At 53.3% G+C, this 22,940-nt stretch overlaps 6 protein-coding genes across 6 annotated transcripts in view; 3 read left to right on the top strand and 3 right to left on the bottom strand.

Moving 5' to 3' along the window:
- PODANS_1_20330 (uncharacterized protein) overlaps positions 1 to 2,719 on the bottom strand; it is a gene marked incomplete at both ends in the record, with an annotated part of 3,064 nt that extends 345 nt beyond the window's left edge. The window contains 3 exons of the mRNA XM_001907462.1: positions 28 to 2,205; positions 2,265 to 2,575; positions 2,644 to 2,719. Coding sequence (XP_001907497.1) covers positions 28 to 2,205; positions 2,265 to 2,575; positions 2,644 to 2,719 — 2,565 coding nt within the window. The remainder of the gene's footprint in view (positions 1 to 27; positions 2,206 to 2,264; positions 2,576 to 2,643) is intronic.
- A 708-nt stretch (positions 2,720 to 3,427) lies between these two features.
- On the bottom strand, positions 3,428 to 5,410 carry PODANS_1_20320 (uncharacterized protein; the record flags this gene model as incomplete). Its single annotated transcript, XM_001907461.1, has 2 exons — positions 3,428 to 3,845; positions 3,915 to 5,410. The coding sequence occupies 2 exons, from the start codon at positions 5,408 to 5,410 to the stop codon at positions 3,428 to 3,430; spliced, it is 1,914 nt and encodes a 637-aa protein (XP_001907496.1).
- Positions 5,411 to 5,578: 168 nt separating this feature from the next.
- PODANS_1_20310 (uncharacterized protein) lies at positions 5,579 to 6,028 on the bottom strand (the record flags this gene model as incomplete). The annotated part of the gene is made up of 1 exon (XM_001907460.1): positions 5,579 to 6,028. One exon carries the CDS (start codon positions 6,026 to 6,028, stop codon positions 5,579 to 5,581), a length of 450 nt encoding a protein of 149 aa, XP_001907495.1.
- Positions 6,029 to 7,343: 1,315 nt separating this feature from the next.
- Positions 7,344 to 8,986, top strand: PODANS_1_20300 (uncharacterized protein; the record flags this gene model as incomplete). The annotated part of the gene is made up of 3 exons (XM_001907459.1): positions 7,344 to 7,910; positions 7,966 to 8,854; positions 8,916 to 8,986. 3 exons carry the CDS (start codon positions 7,344 to 7,346, stop codon positions 8,984 to 8,986), a joined length of 1,527 nt encoding a protein of 508 aa, XP_001907494.1.
- Positions 8,987 to 9,824: 838 nt separating this feature from the next.
- PODANS_1_20290 (uncharacterized protein) lies at positions 9,825 to 10,952 on the top strand (the record flags this gene model as incomplete). The annotated part of the gene is made up of 4 exons (XM_001907458.1): positions 9,825 to 10,436; positions 10,492 to 10,565; positions 10,729 to 10,799; positions 10,852 to 10,952. 4 exons carry the CDS (start codon positions 9,825 to 9,827, stop codon positions 10,950 to 10,952), a joined length of 858 nt encoding a protein of 285 aa, XP_001907493.1.
- A 2,742-nt stretch (positions 10,953 to 13,694) lies between these two features.
- On the top strand, positions 13,695 to 21,626 carry PODANS_1_20280 (uncharacterized protein; the record flags this gene model as incomplete). The annotated part of the gene is made up of 1 exon (XM_001907457.1): positions 13,695 to 21,626. One exon carries the CDS (start codon positions 13,695 to 13,697, stop codon positions 21,624 to 21,626), a length of 7,932 nt encoding a protein of 2,643 aa, XP_001907492.1.
- Positions 21,627 to 22,940: the final 1,314 nt, after the last annotated feature.

Below are 22,940 nucleotides of genomic sequence, written 5' to 3'. Positions count from 1 at the left end.
ATGACGAGTTCGTAAAAAAACATGTTAGCAAACCAACGATATCGTAGTAAAAGTGGGGGAAAAAAACATACCCGCTATGCTCTTCATCCCACTCAGCTGCAGCGTCTCCTCAGCCTCGTCCCCTTGCGCGCCCACCTGCTCCCAGATGTGCGCAAAGTTGCTAGCAAACGCCGGCACCACATAATCGGCACCCGACAAGTCAAACTCGGAAACTTCGTACTCGTCATCATACCCAGTCTCCTCTGGCTCGCTAGTAGTGGGATCAATCTCCTTGCTGGTGAACTTGAGAACGTTGCTGAAGGTGGCGATGGGAAGAGCCCCTTCGCCGTTCACCTTCTGGAACGCAACATAGATCTTGCCTGGCTCATCCGTAGCCAGTTTCTCAGCCTGAATGATAAACACCTCTTGCAGCTCTTCCTCGTCCGAAGGAGTAGCCACAACGGAGACATTTTCTAGTACGGTGTCGGGAAGCGTGTTCTTGACCTCATACTGCAGCACAATGTGCTCCTTGAAGATGTGCTTGACCACGCTGACGACGTACTCGGTCTCGGCCTCCGTGAGCTCCACGACAGGCGAGGATTTGAGCACGGCACCAAACTCCTTGAGCTCTGGGATGGCCAAAAGCTCCTGGGCATACTTTTGCGCGGTAGCCGTGGCAGAAGCCGCGGCGTCGGCCGCCGAGGGAGCAGCCTTGGTGGGGCCGGTCTTTGGTGGCTTGAGCGATGGTGTGGTGGCCGTGAGCTTCTTCGTCCTGTCCTCCGCATCGGCCTGCTCCCGGGTGACAATTGGGATCTTGGAGACGTCGAAAGAGTCGTCAAACACAGACTTGTCATCAGATGTGACGTACATGACGAGCTGGTGCTCAAAGTATGGAAGAGAGAACATGCTGTCGTTCTTGACGAACCTCGTCGCCAACTCATCCTCCTCGTGCATCAGGCTGAGGTTGAGCGCAGCACGATCACGGACCTCATCATCCACATCGTCCAAGCAGCGGGTGAGCAAAACGTCCACACTGCGCTTGACCTCGGGGTCCTTCTGGCCAACACCGAACTTGGCCAACGCGGTGACGGCGGCGGCGCGAACAAGGGCGTTTTCAAGCACAACACGGTTGTAGATGTACCGGATGTACTTGGTAGGCTGCGAGGTCTTGGGGCCTTCCACACCAAGGAGATGCAGGATGCGAACAGCAAGCTTGGTAAACTCACAGTCCTCGATGAATTCGCACAGATGGGCGAGAGCCTCCTCCTTTGATTCGGGGACAAACTTGATCAGGTCAAACATGCTCTCCACCACGGCGCGCTTGAACTCATAGCCACCCTCATCGCGCAGGACGCCGCTGAGGAACTGGAGCATGCCGGCCTGCTTGCTAGGGAACTTGAGGCAAAGCGTGCGGATGGCCTCCACGATGGTAATCTTGAACTCATCCGTGATCTCAGACATGAAGCCGGAGATTTGCTTCATGAGACGATCCACACTAGCCTCGTTGCCGGTCTTGAGCAGGGTGGTGATGGCGAAAGTAGCAATGGAACGGTTGCTGTTGGAGATGAGGAGCTCGATGTCGGGGTTGCAGACGTTGACAACATTGGGCTTGAACGAGGCGATGTTGTGCAGAATACGAAGAGCCGCAAACTTGGTGACAGCGCGAGGAGAGGTGAGGAAGAGCTGGAGGACGTGGACGGCCTGCGAAACCTCGGCGTCGGTGACATCCCGCATGTCGCAGATAGCCTTAGCCGCCTCGAAGTTGACCATCTCGCTCTTATGTCTGAGCCAGCCATCCAGCAGCTGCATCATCGGCCTCCTGAGCTGGGCATCCTCCTCGGCCAGCTGGGCGGCAAGACGGACGAGCATGACGATGGCGGCGGGGTTCTTCACAGCGCCGGCCGCACCGAACTGCTGCACCATCTTCACCAATGCCATCCTGTCGTGCATCCTCATCTGGTACAACAGACCGATAGCGTGGTACTGGGTCATCGTGGAGTTGTTCACGGGAAGGTTGGCTGAAGACGAAGAGAAGCCGAGCGAGAAGCCACCGGACGACTTGGTGCTAGCAGCCGCCTCCTGGGTCTCGCTTTGCCATCTCTTGACGACTTCTCTGGCGATGGGGAGGAGGTGGTACGACGAAACGAGAGCGGCAGAGGAAACGGTGGGGTTCTTGTCGACGATGGCAGTTTTGAGGACTCGCTCGATGGACTGGACAGTGGTAGCCTGTTTGGTTAGGAGTGTTAGCCAGCTGGGCAGAGACACTTGGACGCCGCAGCTCGTACATCAATAATGCGGCAGAGCGCTCTGATGGCATTTGGGCGATAGATGGCATCCGTACTGCCTCCAGTATCCTTCATGATGGTGCTCGTGACCATGATGATGTCCTCGGCGGAGCTGGCGAGCTCCTTGATGATGAGGTGGACCATCTGGCGCAGACTGGCATCTTTGTTCTGGAAGAGCTTCGAGATGCCGAAAAAAAGAGTGGTTGCTTCCGTGGTAGGGAACTTCTCGCCCGTGTAGAGGAGCAGGCCGATCTTGGTCAAGAGAATGCGGCATCTTCGCGGTTGGATGGGGGAGCTGTTGAACAGTCGAGCTGCGGACCGCCAGTTCGTAATTAGCTGATGGCCACTGCACAACACAACGGCAGCGGTTGATTCCTACCTTCTTGGAAAACCTGGGTCCGGTCAATCTTGACCAGACCAGTATCGGCATCCTCGTCCTTCTTCCCGTAGCTCATGGTGGGCAGAACGAGACGGTTTGCGCTGGTAGAGCTGTGTGGAAGTCGGGCTCAGCAGTTCGAAATCCAACTCGCGACGTTGCCAATTCATGGATGGCTTGCTGGCCAATGCCCGCGCCATTCAGCGGCCACCGAACCGCCCCCACAGCCCAGGGGGTGACAATGAGACGCACAGACCAGCCCCCCAGCTGCCATGTTGCGAATTGTGGGGTCACGTGCACGCCCCTTTCGACGACATCAAACAGAGCATTGAACTTGTAGATTAGGGAACCGTAGGTGGCCAGCATGTCACGATGCAGTACCGAGTACAGTTGTACAAATAGCCATGTTGACTACTGTTATTCCGACAAGAAGCCCCACAAACACTGTAACTCCTAGCTAAACTATCAAACCCCAAGTTTTCCCACCCAATTTTTGGCTTCCTTGATGGTACAAACTTTAACAAACAATGATACTCGCTGCCTCTCCAGTCCGCATAAAGTTGACGGAGATACTACCGATGGTGCCCATTAACGTTATTCAACATCTTTTCTCGCCCAACGGTTCCCATGTAAAAAACTTTAAAAAAAACCAAAAAAAAAAAAAAAAAAACCTTCATAGTAGTTATAACCAGAGGATTGGCGGCAGACCACCGGTCATGGAGGGGATAAGTCGACCCTAGTTGGGCTCACCAATGTTCGACGCCCACTGTGCTATAGAATCTGCGTCCTAGACAGTTGTAAGTGGCTGCAGGTCCGAGATCACAGGCTGAGCTTCGGCAGAGGCATCCATCGCCGGGTCGTGTACCGGGTCAGCTTCGGATTTACCGTGCTCGGAAAACCCATTATCTTGCATGCCATCTTGGCTGACATCCATACCGATATCGTTGCCCTGCACGCCATGCACAGCACCTTGGAGAAGTTGGGGATCGTGGGGCGGGGGAGGAGGAAGCGCGTCCATCTGCGCAACAGGTGCCGCATGGGCCGCGGCGGTGACGGAATCGCCAAATTCCGTGTTGATTGGATGGCCGTTGGCATCGAGATCAGATTCTTTGCGGTCGGGGTTCTTGCCGCAAGCTTTGACGGCTTCTCTCTCTTTCTTCCCCAGCACGACGAGATCAAAGCCCTTGGGGAGAACGCCATCGACCCTGGAGAGAAATGAAAGTTAGTAATCTGTGGCAAGGCATTGTGCTGATCACCATGACAGGCTGGCTTACTTGAGGAAATCTTGCTTGAGCAAGCGCGCCTTGTCACGAAGGGCCTGCTGATCCCGAGGACGCTCGAAATGAATATTTCCCTCCTTGATTTGCTTCTCGATAACACTCCACTTGCAGCCGTATGTATGAACAGCCTTGACCAACTCCCGAACATCATTCCGCACCCAGGCAGAGCGCACTTGCGGCTCTCTGGCCTTCCGATTGGCAGCCGATATCTCCTTGGATCGCTGAGTGAGAGCATCAAAATCGGGCTCTAGCTGAGTACCGGGGAGAGGGGGGTACTGAATGGGAGCTGCCGGCTGGACAGGAACGACTTGGCCGTTGGCAGACGGGTCGGACTCTGCATCGGCATTCTTCTTGCGTCTAGCACGCTTCTTCGGCTGAGTATTCTCCTGGTCACCGCTGGCATCCGCAGCAGCTGCCCCGCGTTTCTTCCTACCGCCGGTTGTCGTCGTCACCTGTGCGGCAGACTGAGCGTAGATAGCTCCGTTCTGGAAACCGCTTCGCGGCACCTGATCACTGAATCCAGGGCTCGACTCTTGGCTAAACTCCGGATAGGGGATCCTTGGGTAAGTCGGCAATGAGGAAGGGTAGCCGACGTTGTATGACGAAGCAGGATCTTGAGCCATTTCGGCTTCCAGTTGGGTTTGAATCTGCGAATCAATCCTACTCGCATCGGATGACTGGCCAGGCAGAGGGAGTTCCGCAGCATCCAAAGCCTCCTTGGTACGGAGGAAGCTGTCCTCGACCAACGCGCGGAGATGTTTGACAAACTCAGAGAAGTCATAAGTGGACTGAAGTTGGTTGAGTGCTTGGTCGAAAGCGTCTTCGGTACCAGGCGTCAAATGTTGATTGAGAAAGTGCTCGCACAGCGATCTGAGCCGCGTCCACGCTCTCTCGCTGTGCAGCGCTGAGTCGGGGTCTTCAGGGTCAACAGGTTTCAGTTGAAGCTCATCCTGGTTTCCTCCCAAGGCAGCTTCCACTTTGCTGGCCGAAACATCCTCGCCGCTCCAAATCTTGGCAATCTTTTCGTATGGATGAAAGTCGATGGAGCCATCTTGTCGGAACTTCTTGAGGGTGAAGATTGAGAGCTGCGTCCGAATATCGATCACCATCTCAGAAACACCCGCAATGTCCTGGTCCTTTGGTATGTAAAACTTGGGGAAGTCATCCTCCCAGGACTGAAGGAGAGGCAAGTAATCCTGCTGCTCCGTTGTCTGGATGTCTTGAAGAAGCGCGGCGAGATTGGCGAGGTAAACAGTCCGGTAAGCCTCGTACCATGCTGGAGTGCCTTCGTGGTGCCCCATGGCTTCAAGAACAAAGGAGGGATCGATGGTAGGCTCGCTGTTCTTACCAACGTAAACCCTCCGGAAAGCATCATAGATAAAGCGGATCTGCTCATGGGCTTCCTCCCATCCCTCATTGTCTTGATCAGTGCAGAGATGCTCAAAGAACTCGACGCTTGTGTTTTTGAGGTCGCGTAATCTGCGGGTCATGAACACAGTTTGACGCGCCCGCTTGCCAGGGGTCTCGTACTTCACAGAAAACGGGACACTTGTGGCTCGAACTGGCACATTAATTGGGCGTATGGGGGTTCCCGGAGCAGCACCTGGGAGTCCGGTAGTGTCTAGAACATTGTCAGCAACCAGCTCCTCAAACCCAATCTAAAACAATAAGAACAAACTAGGAAATATGAAGTTCAAATCGAGGTCGGCGCCTTCGACAATGGGAGAACCGGGCAAGCTGGCCAACTCACTCAGATGATCCGCCTGGGATGTCATTGCTGTGTACACAGAGTCACTGACAGCAACGCTGTTGAGGCTTGCCAGACTTCCGCCGCGTTCACTTCGGGGAGCGCCTCTTCGTGAGAACTGGTACACGCTTGGACCTTGGACATTCTTAATGCCCGGAGGCGGGGGGGGTCCCATGAGCCCATCCTGAGACGGAATGGCTTGGTTGCTCTGCTGAGCAGGAGACTGGGTGTTGATGCTTGGGGTGGGCTCACTTTGTTCTTGCTGCTGTACGGCGGCCTGTCGAGTCGAACGCCGGGCGCGACCTGCACCTGTGTCGGTGCCAGCGCCACCTCTGCCGCGACCTCTGCCACGTCCAGACATGTTTTGGACTGATGACAATTGCTGTTTCTCTGCAATCGTGGCTTTGATGACAGTCAGTAAAACTGTGCAATAGAGAAGGGTTGGGGTTAGGGTTACCAAGAACGAAGTCGTGAGGTTGTTGTGAAATCCCACGCGTTGGTGACAAAAGTCGTGTTGGCGCGCTGCCAATGCTGCTGGCCAAAAAGGCCTTGGCTCTCAGTTGGGCTACTCGATCCAATGTTTCACGTGATCTCCTTAACGCACGGACTTGTTAAAGGCACGAGCTTCGAGGTTGGTGGGCTCGGTCGCCGCACGGACCATACATTGTTGTGGTGGAAGGTTGGGTGAGAAAATGGTCTTGCAGCTGGGTGGGAAAGTCGCTTTGGGGGTGTAAGTTTCTGCTGCGAGTCAAAGAGTTTAGAGAACAGCTTTTACACCTACAAAATGAAATCACGAAATTTGAAGAGTCAGAAGCGGATCCATGGTCACCGCCTGGCATGTTGCTTTAAGGGTTAGGGTTAGAAGCTGCTTTTGCTCCGTGGCTGAAACCTGAAAGCATGTCATGGACTGAACACAACAAGTCTTGCAAATCTGCCTGAGCAAAACCTCTCTTAAAATGTTTCAAAAGAAGCTCCAAGATCATAGTCTATGCAGATACTAAGTAGCCCAGATCTCAAAACATAGCCAACTGGCCTGGAAAAGTCAATAGTTGACCAGGCTGCAAAGATAGCAGACAAGTAGGGACCCCCGTGGCTGGTATACCTACGCTTACACTGACGACGCTGTCTCGACCAATGATCTGATCACGTAATTCAGATATGGACATTTCCCACCCAAATGTTACCCTCTATGCTGTTGAGCCCCCCTGAGTGGTAGAGAATCTAGATTCGAGTGGCTGTGCGGTGAAACACCCTTTCCCGTGCAGCCCGCTAAGAAATTCATCCCCAGAAAACCCCCTGGCAAGGATCCGCGCAGGCCAGCATTCCAACAACCTCGCCTCAACTTTTCCATCTCTACAGTACAACCGTTCTCGTGTTTGCTGCTGGCTTCTAACCCGCAGCTCGTTCTCTTTCTCTTCTGACAATCCCTTGTGTATACCTTTTTCAGCAGAAGACAACATAATCATAATCGCAACAACTGCAACACGCGGCGGCATCGACACGGTTTCCCGACCTTACCTGCAGCACGTAGGCCCCCGATTTGCGCCATACGACAAAAGCCACGGCATAACGGTTTTCGGCCTTCCTTCGTTGCGATCACAGTAGAACGTTGGCAGTCACACCACGACATACAAAATAGAACTAGCATTCCCTTGCTGTCACGTCTTTAGCCCACGATGAAGCTGCGTCATAAGCAATCGCCACTCCTTCTCCTGCTCCTACAGTCCCTTGCCGCAACCGCTGTTCTCGCCGAACGACAGCTGGATAGGGACTCGGTTGCCGCCGACTCCTACAGATCAGACCCCATCATCGACACACCAGCAGCCGTCAAAAAGTATGGTACCAAGGATGCGCCGATTGACGGCAAGGACGGGAGGCCCCATGCCGGTCCCTTCGTCGAGCTCGACAGCGCATCCGAATCCTCCGAGTTGCCTGTCCTGAAAGACCGGCCGACCGATCCTACAATCATTGACGGAAAGAAGATCCCGGACAGCAACGACGGAGTCATGGATGACAAGAATCGATCGGAGCCCAAGAAGGGCACCACGGGATTGGAGGGCGGCGTGAGCGAGAAGGACAAGGAGCGGAAGCTCAAAGAGCAGACTGGCGAAAAGGTTGAAAACAAGCCCCAGGCACCAAAGGAAGCACCTCCCCTTCCACACGCTGACCAGGAGAAGATCCTGGCCGCAGCTGGAGATGGCGAGGGCAGAGATAAAACGTCAGAGGATGTCTCCGGTCTCGAGGTTGGTTTTCAGTATAACCTGGTCAATATCCACGTGATTGCTAACAGTGATTTAGAAACCGGCAGACCTTCCCGAAAAGACCCACGACAAATCCCTTCCTTTGCCTGATTCAGCCGCCAACATCGACCATCTGGACATCACCAAGGGGAGCAAGGGCCAGAGTTCGGGCTCCAGAGACGATGAAGCTGAAGGCCTTATTCGACCTTTCCACTCGTTTGTCCTGTCTCTCACCATGATTCTCTTCTCTGAAATTGGTGACAAGACGTTCCTTGTTGCTGCCTTGATGGCGATGAAGCATGACCGGATGGTGGTCTTCACGGCCGCTCTCAGCGCCTTGGTTGCCATGACTGTCCTCTCGGCCATGTTGGGTCACGCCGTGCCTGCCCTAATCTCGGAGCGTCTGACGCATTTCCTCGCCGCTGCGCTCTTCACCGTCTTCGGTGTCCGACTGCTGCGTGAAGGTCTTGCTATGAGCCCGGACGAGGGTGTTTCCGCCGAGATGCAGGAGGTCGAACAAGAGTTGGCAGAAAAAGAGCAGGAGGCCAGAAAGCACGGTCGTAGAAGATCAAGTGTTTCACCGTATGCTCTGGAAATGGGCCTTGGCACTCGCAAGTCCCGATCCAAGTCTCGCTTCCCCACTCCTCCTCGCAGCCCTTCGAGTTCGCCCGAGAGCCGCAACCGGTCTGGTCGTAACGCTCTCGGTGGATTTGTATCTGGCTTGAGCAATCTCTTTTCGCTGCTCCTGAGCCCTGCGTGGGTGCAGACCTTTGTCATGACTTTCCTTGGAGAGTGGGGTGACCGCAGTCAAATTGCTACCATTGCGATGGCGGCTGGTCAGGATTATTGGTGGGTGACTTTGGGTGCCGTCTTGGGCCATGCCTGCTGCACTGGTGTTGCAGTCATTGGAGGCAGAGCCATTGCCGGCAAGGTCAGTCTCAAAGTTGGTAAGTTGCGTCCCCAAATATTCGTCCCATACGTGACTCTTGGCTAACACATCACACAAAGTTACTGTTGGAGGCGCCATCGCGTTTCTGGTATTCGGCTTCATCTACTTCATTGAGGCCTTGTACTCCTAGGCCGACAACATGATCGCGAATGTAGCATCTTGGCTGTGCCAGCTGCTTCAGCTGCATCAACCCCACGACAAACCCGGGCGGTAAGCCGTTTCTTCGATATTTGTTGTAATCACACATTCGCACATAAAACGAAAAGCATATTTTTCAATTCTACGCTGGACAACTCAGCAGTTAGGGACGTTTACTACTACCGATACATGGGTTCTGTATTATACTAGACGCTAGGGAGGACAACTTGGACTGGGTGTTGGTTGAAATCTGTATTTGGCGAGAGTTCTCTTGGATGGGGTGGAGGACACCTGGAGGCATGGCGAAGGGAAAGCACGGTAGAGGGAAATGATTCATAATGTTTTCTCTTTGCATCGTCATGTTATGCTTGAGGTTTACACTCGTCGTCTTCAATGCAGTGATCGACTCATCTGGTCCCCATGGAACGCTTGGGCCACCTCAGGAGGAAACGCACCGGGGTTGGGGGCAAATGTGGGTCCCCATTCCCGACAGGAAGGTGCCAAGTGTGGAGCTGACCGTTGAAGGAACAAGCTGCCAAGAACGTCATGGAAAACCAATGACGACATACATGGCAGTCACCCGAACCACAACAGGAGCTTGCAGCTCAGCTTTTGTTGGCTACAAAGGTGATTTCTTGTCTCTAACAATTGCTTCTGCTTTTCCTCAAAATGTTGACAGAGATCACGACCACCCCGAGTCCCATACCTTAAATTTCTTCCCAAACAACTCTTTAAAAAGCACCTACACGACTCCCCTCCAGACATCATCAACCTCGATAAGTCGCGATAACGATAAGGATAACCACAACATCCGACACGACCCAGACAAGATGCCCAACCGACTTGTTGAACAGGCCCAGGAGGTCGCGAAAGAGGACATCGACAAATACAAGGCCCTTCTGAACGATGCTGCCAGAAGCCGGTCTTACTTGTATCCCATCAAGGGGATTTTCTACTTCATGTCCCATCGCGAGCTGTGGAAGCCCCTGGCTTCGAAGCTGGTACCTTACCTCGGGCTCTATGCTTCAGTCATTGGACCCATGTTCTTCTTCACATATCTCCCTCAGTTGGCCATCATGGTCTTCGTGAACGGGCCTCTCGCTGTGCTCACAACTATCCTTCTTGTCCTCAACGAGAGCGCAGCCGTTGTCTCGATCCTCTCGAAAAGCTTGCTGCTCCAGGACGCGCTTCTGGACACATTCGACGGTACACTGATCGCGAAAAACAAGACAGAGATCGTTGCAAATGGCAGAGAGGTTAACTCTCGGGGAGACGCTATTCAGAAACTGGGCAAGGCACTGAAGAAACCATTCAGCAAATTCAGCGTTAAGGAGCTGGTTCGATACTTCATGTACTTGCCTCTCAACTTTATTCCGATTGTTGGAACAGTGGCCTTCATCATTATCCGCGGCCGCGCTCGTGGCAACTCTGTTCATGATCGGGTTAGTGGAAACATCTCTTACCCACATACCTAACTCTCGCTTACATGGCTTCTAGTACTTCCAACTCAAGGGATGGTCTGCATCCAGAAAGTCTGAGTGGCTCTCAAAGCATAAGGGCCCCTACACTGGGTGAGTTTATATCTCTTCCCAGACGCCTCCGAAAGTCTTGGATTCATGAAGCACAAATCGCTTCGAGAGCGCACATGTCGGCTAAACTATCCACCTGCGACACTCTGACGTACCACGCACAATTTGAGGCTTTGGTTTGGCTAACCATGACTGACGTTACCAGTTTCGGAACTGCTGCCACCCTTCTCGAGATGGTTCCGGTGGCCTCCATCGTCTTCTCGTTCACCAACACAGGTAGGTCTCTTGGAAATGGAAACCTAATGTTTATTGCTGACATCTTATCTAGTTGGCGCTGCTCTCTGGGCCGCTGATATCGAGGGCAAGGATACCGAGATGACCAAGGCCACAGCCCCCGAACTCCGGGAGGCGGCCAAGAAAGTGGAGTGAGATCTGGACTCGTGCAAAGGGCCGAGATTACCTGATCGACCAGGGCCCGGTCACACAGTCCCAACGGTGTTCCTTTCAGCATGATACAGAGAAACCCATGTGAAGGTGAGGGCGGCATTTAGGGGAGCAGCATCGATAGACGGTGGAGCACGACATTTTGACAGCGCAGCATGCCGTGCCACCCTTTCGACGCTCGGAAATGGCGAAGCTTTATCGGCGCTGGAAGTTCCAACATTGTTTCATGGTATCCAAGCTTGCGTGGGATTTCTTCTCACAGGGTTGAGGTGGTCAAGGAGCTCAAGGGCATGGATTTGATGGTTCTTAATTCGTCTTAGTTTGCATTACGGAAGGCGTTCTCCGGCATTTTGCCTGCAGGTTTTCAAAGAAGGATGCTCTGTCTTTTAATTGAACGTTGTTTTGCACATGCTGTCTTGTAGGCTGGGCTTCAGGACATCCAGGTGAACACAATTAAAGACAAAAAACGAGCCAGAAGAATAGGCCACAGTGTGGACCTACATTCGGTAATTGAGGCCGTAGTAATGAGCAATTGAGGTTTCCAACGACTACAATGCAGAATTGCACACATCCCACGGCGACACTCGGATAATTGATGGCCTTTTCCATGACACAGCAATACACAGCACTTGTGAGATATGCTGCCATCTCAGCACACATTGAGAATTCAGGCACCGCGAAACAAAGTGCAACCCAACACCAGGAACAAGCAATCTAGTTGTACGGCAGCTTGCATATAGCGATCCCTGTCAAGTAACCATCGACAAGCTCTGGCGTGATGCAAGCACGACAACAGATACCTGTAGTACTTCTTCGGCACCTCTTATCTTAGCTGACAAGCTCTGTCAGGAGCTACAGCACCGGGGCAGCTTCAGTTCTTTCACCGATGTCACCAGCTCCCGGCCTGAGCAACTCGGGAAGTCCCTTGGTACTCATCCAAAGGCTTGAAAAGACTGATATGATGTTCCATAAGCCTGCCACCCCTCAATATTGACAGAGCTGATTGTTACCACACATGATACCAGACGAGGCGGAACAAAGACGTTACGTCGACGGGGCACATACCTCTGGAAGGAACCGTATCCGACCGGGGAACATGTCTCTCTCTCTCTCTCTCTCTCTCTCTCTCTCTCTCTCTCTCTCTCTCTCCATCCGGGGTGAACAAGTTTCACTTCATGGTTGTGGGCTTTTTGGGATGAACAGACTCCCTTGGAGAAAACAGGCAGAAACAACCGATATTATGGACCAGAGCTAGGATTACCGGTCACCGGGATAATCAGCAACCCCAGCATCAATCAACTGACTGAAGCTGCCATGTGATTTCAAGACAGGCAAGGCGTGGCTGACAGAGCGAACCTCCCACCCAAACAAGCATTAGAGAAAAGAAAACAAGACGTCGGGGATCGGGAAGGCCTGACAGCGGCAGCTCCCACAATGGGCGGGTGTTCCCAATCAGCTACGGTTTCTCCCTCTTCTCTGTGTGCCATCTTGCCAACAGTTGCGTTCACTTGCCTTACTCTGCGCAGGAGCAAACAGAATCCTGGGCGGGGCTGCCCAAGGTGCACCCGCTCAGCCATCCACTCGCTGTTCCCGTCTCATCCAAACCCTCCTCACCGCTTTGAGGAGAGTGAAAGGCCACCGCCATCACCATCATCACAGAGGACATGGATTCTCCAGAGTCACCCAAGAAGTAAGTCAGGCCGATTTCAGATGGATTCTCTGTCGCTCCAGGCCGAAACCGAGTGTTAGACAAAGATCCAGAGCAGGGGGGCATGAGAAGACTTCATTTCGAGTCTCTGCCGTTAGGGAGGTATTGCATTATCTCCAGCATGTGTCCACATCTGATGCTAACACATTGGACATGCATACTTCCTTCTCTCCAGTCCCATCCAAGCTGTTCCAGGCAGCACAGGCATGCTCCTTCCATCCTGAGCAGAAGGACGGAACATCGGGAGGCCGGGGACTCGACGGTTCCCAAGAGCGGAGCCCCTCGTCCTCTTCGCCCTTTCCCGCCCCAGACAAGACCGATATCTCTCGTTCCATGTGCTACTACCTAACCTGACGCCATTCTCGGGCGACGTTGAGGAACTTGTCCCGCTCCAGGTTCCATCGCCCCTTCCACTTCAGTTCAGACACCCTGATAGATATGAGGTGGCAGGCAGAATGTCGGAGATTTTCTCTCGAGTCTCGCTGATCTCAGGGGTGTTCCTGCTATATCTGTCGTTGTTCCTCATTTCGCGGGTCCGCCGTCTCCCGCTTCCCTCACCCGCTCCTTCCCCCCATTGCCTCCTACTCCACGTTCCAGCCGGCTTTTGTCTTCTCGTATCATTTCGGCGGCCTTCTGATCGTTCCTCGCTGGGGCTTGCCTAGGTATCATTCACCCCCTCCCACATCATCACCATCGATAGGGGCAGAGGAGCATACCCCGAACACGTCGTTCATTCTTGAATCTTTGCCAGCACCGCTAGGTCAACAGATCTTCGAAGAATCGAATCTCAAACTTTGTTCTGCCATACCCTTTTATTCTTTGCTATGACATAGTTCATGACTTTGCCGCATGCTTTGCTTTGCCGTACCAATCAAGGATAGACACCAGACCCTCTCGTGCATCCAGCCTGCCCCGAACAAGTATAGCTTCTCTCACGAGCTGTTTCTTGTAGGGGTCAACTTTCATCAACCACATACCGCCGAGTATCAGGCCCCCGACAGTCTTGCTTCCTCACAAGGATGAAGGCTTCAGCCGTGGTTGTTGGCCTTGCTTCGGTCATTACCATTCTCAATTCGACGCCTCTCACATTGGCTCGTGAGGATGGCGGTCTGTGGTCACGTTTCAGACGGGCAGTTGGACTCCCTGCTGTTCCCGAGGTGGGAATATCACATGTGAGCTATGAGCGTTTGGTGCCTAGGCAAGATCCAGGAGAGGATGGTGGGAATGGTGGGGATGGTGGTGGAGATGATGGCGACGATGAGGATGGCGATGATGATGGTGAATGGACGGATGATGGTGGTGATGATGATGGTGACGGTGTCGATGATGGGGATGATGGGGATGATGGAGATGATGGGGTTGATGGGGATGATGGTGATGATGAGGAGCCACTGGGATATGGGCCCCCTCCGCCACCTGTTTCAACTACCAGTGGGGGGTATGGCTACACTACGCCTGGTAAGTTCTGCGTTTTTGTTTTGTTGTGCGATCATGGATCGTGTGCTGCTGTGAATAGCTTACTGACCTTTGATGGACATATAGGAAACCCTTATGACACCACTGGTTCGAATGAGCCGGAGAAGACGACATCGTCAAATGAGTACACTTTCACCACTCCAAGCTCGACTGGGGGGTATACGTTTTCGACGTCCAGCACGGAATCTTCCGAGAGCACATCTCCTTACCCTATGACATCGACTACCTCGGGCGTGTCTTCCACATCTACGGAGGGCACCCCTACGTTTACGACAAGTTCGGAGACATCAGCCAGCGCATCATCCTCTCCGAGTGTTACGCCTTCTCTCGGCTCCTTTTCGGTGACAGGGTCGCTTCCACCTGAATCGTCAACACCTGTCTCGATTACTAGCTCTGTGTCGTCTAGTGCTTTGACCAGTACATTGTCTGGATATTCAACCGGGCCTTCGAGTGAGAGTCCTTCTGCTTCTTCCGGTGGCCCAACATCGAGCACAGGCTCAGCATCGGCAGGGATCTCTACCGGCAGCAGTTCCGGGACTTCTTCCGTGCCATCATCTGTTTCTTCAGTCATTAGCTCGGTCTCAGGTCCAAGTTCTGTTCCAATCAGTCTTTCAAGCACATCAGGGGTTAGTTCCAGTGAAGTACAAACTGCAGCATCCAGTCTTAGCAGTGGTTCGATGGAACCAACCGGGTCTTCAACAACTTTGATCAGCTCATCTATAGTCGGGAGTACAGAATCGACCACGTCGGGCACAGCAACGACGGCTGCGACCACAAGCTCTCCGGTGTCACCATCATCCACTTCTCCTAATGAGACGTCGAGTAGCACAACGGCCGCAAGCGAATCTCAGTCAACAAGTGCTTCTGCGGTGCTGACAACAACCGGGACTGTGACACTGACAGCGACTGGTACATTTATTTCGATCTCAGGTTCACTCTCCATTGTGTCGCCGAGCACCTCGACCTTGTCTACCGAGTCCGCTTCCGAGACGCCAATAAGCACTGGCAGCAGCCGCACTGGGACCGCCGCTTCATTGTCGACAACCTCTGTTGAATCGTCAAGTTCTCTTTTGACTAGCGAAACAGGAGGCTATCCTACGTCTTCGTCAAGCCAGCCCTCAGGATGGAACTCGACAGCCACAACCGCCCCAACTGGGTCCGGTGGAAGCTCTACGGTTCCAGGTGCCAATACAACACAGAGTGAAATCTCTTCCGTCACTCTTACGCCATCCTTGGCTGGCTCAGTCTCGATCAGCACAATTTCGCTCGGAACTTCTTCGTCAGTACTCAGCAGTTTGACCAGCAGCATTCCCTATGTCAACACAACAATTGGTGGTGCATCAGTCACAACATCGTCGTTGCCATCGTCAAACAGCTCAGTATCAGTGCCAGAATCTAGCACTGGAACTTTGCCGTCTACAAGCACTGCACCATACGGATATAACACCACGTCTTCAACAACGGGAGTTGAGGGTTCAGTAACTGCTACATCCTCGTCATCGGCAGGTCTCTCGACCTCGACCTCTTCGGTTCCCGTTCCAACGACATATCCTTATACCAACAGCTCCTTGCCTTTAAGTGAAAGCTCAACCGCCTCTGAACCATTTGCACCCTTTGGTCCTGGAACGTCTCGCCCTGCAACAACATCGGGACGCTCATCTTCCTTCTCAAATGTGACTGGCACTTCAACGTCTGGAGGATTGCCTTCAACATCTTCATTTGCCACTGTAACATCTTCGTCTTCAGTCTCAGTGACAACACTGCCTTCTGGATCTGGTACCAGTTTTGGTTCAGCTGGTCCAACTGGCTCATCTTTGCAACCATTCCCGTCCGGCAATTCGAGCTCCAGCCTTCCAGGCTCCGCTGGTCCCAGCACAGCTTATCCATTCACCACGCCAGGAAATGCCACCTCGTCTACCGTGTCAAGCACAAGCAGTAGTACATTGCTATTTCCAACTTCATCGACTGGATCCATCCCATTTGGCACCGCCACCTCTTCGCAACCGGGCACCTTACCTACAACTTTTGCGTCTGGGACCAGTGTTACAATACCATTTCCATTTCCAAACTCTACAGAATCCGGAGGCAGCACCAGCATTGGAAGTAACGGCCCTGGTCCAACGCCATCAAGCTATGGGACATCAACTGGAATCTTTTCTGGGCTCTCCAGCGTGCCAATCGTGGTATCTCCCTCGCCAGGTTCGACTAGCCTTGTGGGCACAGAGACCTCTGGTTTTTCAGTGCCTGCTTCGAGCTTCGGATCATCGTCGGTGCCTTATCCACTTCCAAACAGTACTATCAGCTCTGGTGGCACTGTGCCTGGGTCAGGGGTGGGCTCTTCAACTGCAACCCCATCATCTGGATTACCTGTAAGCTCGCCGTCTCTGTCGTCTAACGGCTCTGTGCCTGTGAGCTCCAGTAGCCCTGGTGTGCCGACAATTCCACCGGTGCTGTCATCTTCGCTTCCCTTTCCTTTGCCAAATAGCACATCAACCGTCGCCGGCCCTGGTACTGGTAACTCGCCTACTGGGACGACACCCCCTATCAACACGCTTTCGACCCTCACACCTACTGCGTTGCCGACAACATCGGCCCCATATCCTACTGGAAATACTACAGTCCCATCTGCGATCCCCGGCACGAGCGGTGCGCAAACAAGTACGGTATCCAAAGGCATCTCTTCTTTGACGGGCAGTCTTTCGCCGTCTGTTCCTTTTCCATTGTCAAACTCCAGCTCATCAAGCTATTACTTTCCTACGGGCACTGGTTCTTCTGGAGCATCATTGCAACCAACCTCTTTATCTTCTCCGTCCTCAACTTCATCTGGTGTTCCAGGAACAAGCACTCCATCCGTCTCGAGCCCCAACGGCACCTCACTAACATCAAGTGCGCCGTACCCAACCGGGAACTTCACTACGACGCCAAAACCAACAGGGACAATCCCAGGCACAGGGAGCTCTGGTCTACCATCAAGTCTTTCAACATCAACCCCGAGCTCTCTTTCTTATCCATTTGCAAATTCTACCACCATCGTCGGTCCTTCGGGAACAAACCCGATACCCGGGACCGAGAGTTCACTGACTGTGCTGTCACCTGGAACATCAAGTGGAACAGCACCAGCCGTGTCGACTGGAAGCGGAACGGCGTCATATCCTTGGAGCAATTCGACTGGAGTAACAAGCGGACCATCAGGAACAGGCTCAACGTCTGGCACCGCAAGCGAGACTTACATTCCGTTGACGAATATCACAGCCTCAATCTCGGGGACAGAAATTGTCACAACTGCATCATCGAGCGGAACTGCACCGTCCGGTCTTGCATCTTCGGCCATTGGCACCTCGTCTGTGCCATATCCGCTCACAAACACATCTGCTTCGTCCCCGGGCCCAAACTCGCCTGGGACTAGTCCCATCGGCCCTACCAGTTCTGGAATATTTGGAAGCACGGTCACGAACTCTGTCCCTCCTTTCCCTACTGGCAATTATTCAGTCCCATTTGGTACAGTCACAGCCCCAGGTAGTATCAGCACGGGCGGCTTCTCAACGCTGCCAACGGCTTCATCCAGCTCGGTAGCTAGTCCAGGACCTTCCTATCCCCTGGGAAATTCAAGCACGACGATTGAACCAACCGGATCAGGGTTCTCAAGCGGATCGAGTCCTTTATCAACGAGCTCTTCTGGCCCTTCCTCCAGTTTGCCTCCTTTTCCACAGTCGAATTCATCATCCACTCCACCGACAGGCTCCGGACTGTCAAGTGGTGCCATCCCCTCGTCTGGTTATGGTTCCTCGACCGTGCCTCCTTTCACATTCACCAACTCTAGCTTCACTGCAGAGCCCACTGGTGCGCCAGGGTTATCTACCGGGGCAACTGCTTCATCTGGATCAACAATTCCTTCTCCCTCCGGCAGCTCGACGAGTCTTCCACCCTTCCCACTGCCCAATTCTACCTTCACATCAGAGGCGACAGCTGGGACTGGAGCTTCTAGCCAAACAGTCCTCACAACGGGAACAGGATACCCAGCATACTCTTCTGCGAGCCCTCCATTCTCCTTGTCAAATGCTAGCTCCACTTTGGGACCGACAGCCTATTCGAGTGGTATAGTGCCATCACCATCCGGAACAGGCGTGATTGGGTCTTCATCGGGTGTTCCTTCAAGTCTTCCCCCATTTCCGACAACAAACACGAGCTTTCCCCAGGGTTCTACAAGCGCACCAGGATTGTCCACGGCGCCTACATATTCAGGAACGGGTATCTTCTCTATTCCAACTGGACCCTCTTCCATCACACCACCATTCCCAACCTTCAACTCAAGCTCGGTACCCACAGGCTCAAGAGGAACTTCTGTTCCCGGGGTAGCCTCTTTCAGCACTGGGATCAGTAGTGTGTTGCCTGAAAGCTCTTCCGTCGTGGCCCCATTCCCAACTACCAACGGCACTACTTATCCTGGACCTACTGGCACATCAGGACCGTTTAGCACTGGAGTTTCAAGCTCAACGCTGCCGTCTACCGAAGCACCATTTCCGTTCCCCAACACGACGTTCCCTGTCGGGCCAAGTGGTACAGTACCCGGACTCTCAACCTCGGGAACCGGGATTTCTTCCTTGTCCCCATCATCCTCTAGCCAGCCACCTTTTCCACTACCAAACTCTACTATTCCGGTATTCCCCAGCAGTGGCACTGCGGGTCCGTCGCCAGGTACTGTGACAGGTGTTACTAGTTCAATCCCATCGAGCTCGGCATCTGCTCCATACCCGTACTCAAATACGACATCGGCGCCTGGGCCAAGCGGTTCATTACCAGGGACAGGAACGGTTGTGCCGCCAGCATCCGGGACAGGTGGCACCGGGGATTCCTCTCTTTATCCCACGAGCAGCACTCCATACCCATTCGGAAATACAACCACGCCTTTATCGACAGGAGGAGTCACTGGGGGAACAAGCATTCCTGTGATTGAGTCTTCCAGCGCAGCACCATATCCTTACCCGAACTCGACTACCAATGCTATCACGACTGCCGGTGTGACAGGGACAGGCCCCAGTCTCACTGCACCGTCTAGCACAGCACCATATCCTTTGTCGAATGTGACTTCGCCTATTCCTACTGGGACTGCCGGTACTGGGACGGCTCCTTCAACGTCTCTCTCCACTGGCATCGCGCCTTATCCTTATCCAAATGGCACCATTACAACCCCATTCGGCGGTTCTACCGGTGGCTCGAGTAGTGGGACAGGGATCTCATCAGCGCCTTTGAGCAGCAGCGCACCTTATCCCTTGACAAATGGGACGGTGACTGGGTTAACCAGCGGTCCTACCGGAGGGCCAACAGGGGGAACTGGATCCTCTTCTGCTCCCCCTAGTAGCAGCGCGCCCTATCCTTTCACAAATGAAACCACTATAGGACCATTTAGCGGTCCAGCTGAAGGAACAGGTAGTGGATCTGGGCTTCCGACAACGAATGCCCCCTATCCCTTGACGAATGCCACATCTTTCCCAGCCGGCACTGGCTCAATAGGACCCTCATCCGGCCTCCCAACCACCAGCCCTCCATACCCGCTTCCAAACTCAACTGTCACAACCGGCGGCAGTGTCCCCTCATCTGGCCTACCAACGACCACTGCGCCGTACCCGCTCTCGAACACCACATCTTTTGGGCCTGCTAGTGCCACTGGAGGGATAAGCACCTCTTCAAGTCTTTCAACAACTGTTCCGCCATTCCCATTGACCAATGCCACAATGACACCGATTGGTACAGCCACCGGGGGCACAGGCGTATCATCGAGTCTGTCTACGAGTATTCCACTCTACCCCTTGCCCAATAGCACATATACCCCAGCGGAGAGCGGAACTGGAGGCACAGGTTTTTCATCGGGCTTGCCAACAGTTAGCCCGCCATATCCATTACCGAACACCACTTCCGGGGGCATCACTAGAAGTACCGGAGTTTCCTCTGGTCTTCCTACGAGCAGTCCACCGTCCCCACTGCCCAATGTTACATACTCAGCTGTTAGCGGCAGTACTGGCGCGACGTCAGCCCTTTCGTCCACAACTCCTTTGTACCCATTGCCGAATGTAACATACACTGTCCCAGGCAGTCTGACAGGTACCAGTCCTTCATCTGGTCTTCCGACGACAAGCACTCCTTATCCATTGACGAATGCCACTTCAACAATTACGGCTGGCTCTGGTACAGGATTGTCCACGGGCACATCCTCCACTGCACCGTACCCTTTTGGGAATACAACCAGCACCACGACAGCTGAACCTTTTGGAACGGGAGTCTTGCCTAGCTCTTCGGCATCAGTCACAGGAAGTGTCATTCCCAGTTCTGGAACTGGTCTTCCGACCACCAGCATCCCTGGAACATCACAACCCTCGGCCCCGTATCCTCTTTCAAACTCAACCTCGCTCACTGGGCTTACGGGGTCATCGGGCCCTCCAGGTACAGGCAGCACGTCAGGGACAGGTCCAGCGACATCTGTGCCGGGCCTTCCATCGACTTCAGTTCCGTACCCCTTCCCGAACACAACCATTCCTGGAGTTCAGTCTGGGCCCTCAAGCGCTTTGGGCACAATCACTACTGAGAGTGGTAGCTTAGGGACCGTTTCGGTATCGAGCATTTCAGGATCATCGACTCCGCCATATCCAGCAGGAAACTCGACAATACCCATCAATCCAACTGTCGTATCAGGGACAACTGTCACTGAGACTGGTGGTTCTGAGCCTGTGTCCACCAACAGTCTCTCGTCTATTCCATTCCCCTTCCCGAACTCAACAGAAACCTCTGGGCCCACGGCTATTCCCCCACTTCCAGGTCCCTCGAGCAGCTTCCCTCCTCTTAACTCATCTGGGACCGCGCCGTACTCCTCTCCGGGAACCATTGGAACCGGAATTTCCAGCTCTGCATCTACCCTGCCATCAAGCACTGCACCTTACCCTTTGATCAACTCCACAACTACTGTCATCAGCGGAACAACGGTGATCACTGTCACGACTGGTACAGGCTCAGCCCCGCCATTGTCAACTGGTGAATCGACGACAGGCCCCATCTTGTCAACTGGCATATCGTTGACGAGCAGTTCAACTCCAGGCACCGAATCTTCAGCGCCAGTGATAACTTCATCTCCGGGTGCATCATCTGGAATCTCGACGCCATCCTTGAGTAGTATCACATCTGCGCCATTCCCCTATCCGAACGTCACCAGTTCCATAGATACCACCTGTTTGACCAATTCCACGACGACACGCCATCACCACTCAAAATCGAAGCATCATCATCACAAGACGAGGACACACTCCACTGTCTCTGGGGCCTTTTCAACGACGTGCAACGAGACGACTTTCAGAACACTGATCTCTTCTCGCGTCTCTGGGACCGTGATCTCCTCGTACTGGAAGAACGTCACCTCAACGGTTAGCCAAAGCCTTGGTATGTATCACTTTCTGACTGAAAAAGGACCATGGCTAACCTCTATGTAGGCACTGTACCAGTCAGAACCAGCTTCCGCACTGGTATTTCGGAAACGTCTACCAGCGTCGAGTCATCGAGCCATGAAAGCTTCACCACCATGCCGATGGTTGTATCGCCAGCCCCTGCACCGATCTCAACTTCAGCGCCACCAATCGCAGTCATCACGCCTTTGAAGAATGGCCAGGGCCCACTGGACCACCATCACGGTGTCAATGACACCGCGCCTTCACTGTTTCGCAACCCGAAGCCATAAGTGAGGCTGGCACCAACAAAACCAAGATCCTGTCCAATATATGAAGAAACATGTGGCGGATGTGATGGAAATTTTGTTGAGATTTGTTTTTTGACGTTTGATGTCTTGCTTGACAATATCGAACGATGTTGCACATATATTTTTTTTATTTTTTTTTCACTTTTTGACGCATTTCTGGCAATGCCAGGTCTGAGCCCACAACATGTCTAATTCTTTCTTTTGTTATGTATTTGCAGGAGGCAATGTTGGAGTCGAGGAAAAGCTTGATCGGTTAGATTAATACACGGGTGGTGACCATTCATCTATGCTTATTTATCTGTGAGAGAGCGGTGCCAGCCATGGGTGTGTCTCAGGGGTTAAAAAGGGGCTCAGCAATAGCAACCCTAACCCTCTCGGCTGATGGCTCTGACCCAGCAACAGATGGGGTTAAATGCCAAGGACTATCCATATGCATCCACTGGCAGCCCTGTCATCCAAAGGCCTCGAAAAAGCGATCACGTTTTCCAGATCGGAATTTCCCACGTTCTTGACGACATCACTTGGCGGGGTTTTTTTCAGCAATTGAGACCGGTAACGGACTCGTAAACCGACAGCCACCGACAACCGCCGTTACGGGAGTCGGGATGCCCTTGGATTTGACAGATTCAGGTCCGGAGGGGGTGGCAGTGGGTGTGTGAGTGAAGGGCCCCACTTTGCGTGTGAACAATGGGTGAGCACGTCATCCGAGCTAAAAGGTGCGACTTGCGGGTTGATTGATGGGTTGTGGGTCTTCGAGATGGAGGGGTGTGTACCCGGGAGCCTGGAGACTGTTTGGATTGGGGAGGACGATGATTGAGAAGTTGTAGAATGGGATTTGAGGCCAATTGCGATTGGGAAGAAGGGGTGATGTGGAGGACGAGGGTAGGGGCGGGGAGGTTTGCAAGTTGCATGTCTGGATGACAATGAAGTGAGGCTATTCAAGACCAGCCAGCTACGAAAGGCAGGCATGAAAGAGGACATATTAGCCCCTCCCCCCTCCCCCGCGTTGCACGTCAAAGTGGGGGGAGGGGTTGACCTTATTTGATGTTTT

This window comes from Podospora anserina, chromosome 1 (assembly GCF_000226545.1).
Source record: "Podospora anserina S mat+ genomic DNA chromosome 1, supercontig 4".
NCBI classification, from domain to species: Eukaryota; Fungi; Ascomycota; class Sordariomycetes; order Sordariales; family Podosporaceae; genus Podospora; species Podospora anserina.
The sequence above is the reverse complement of the archived record's forward strand: the minus strand, read 5'-3'. Positions and strand labels throughout refer to the sequence as shown.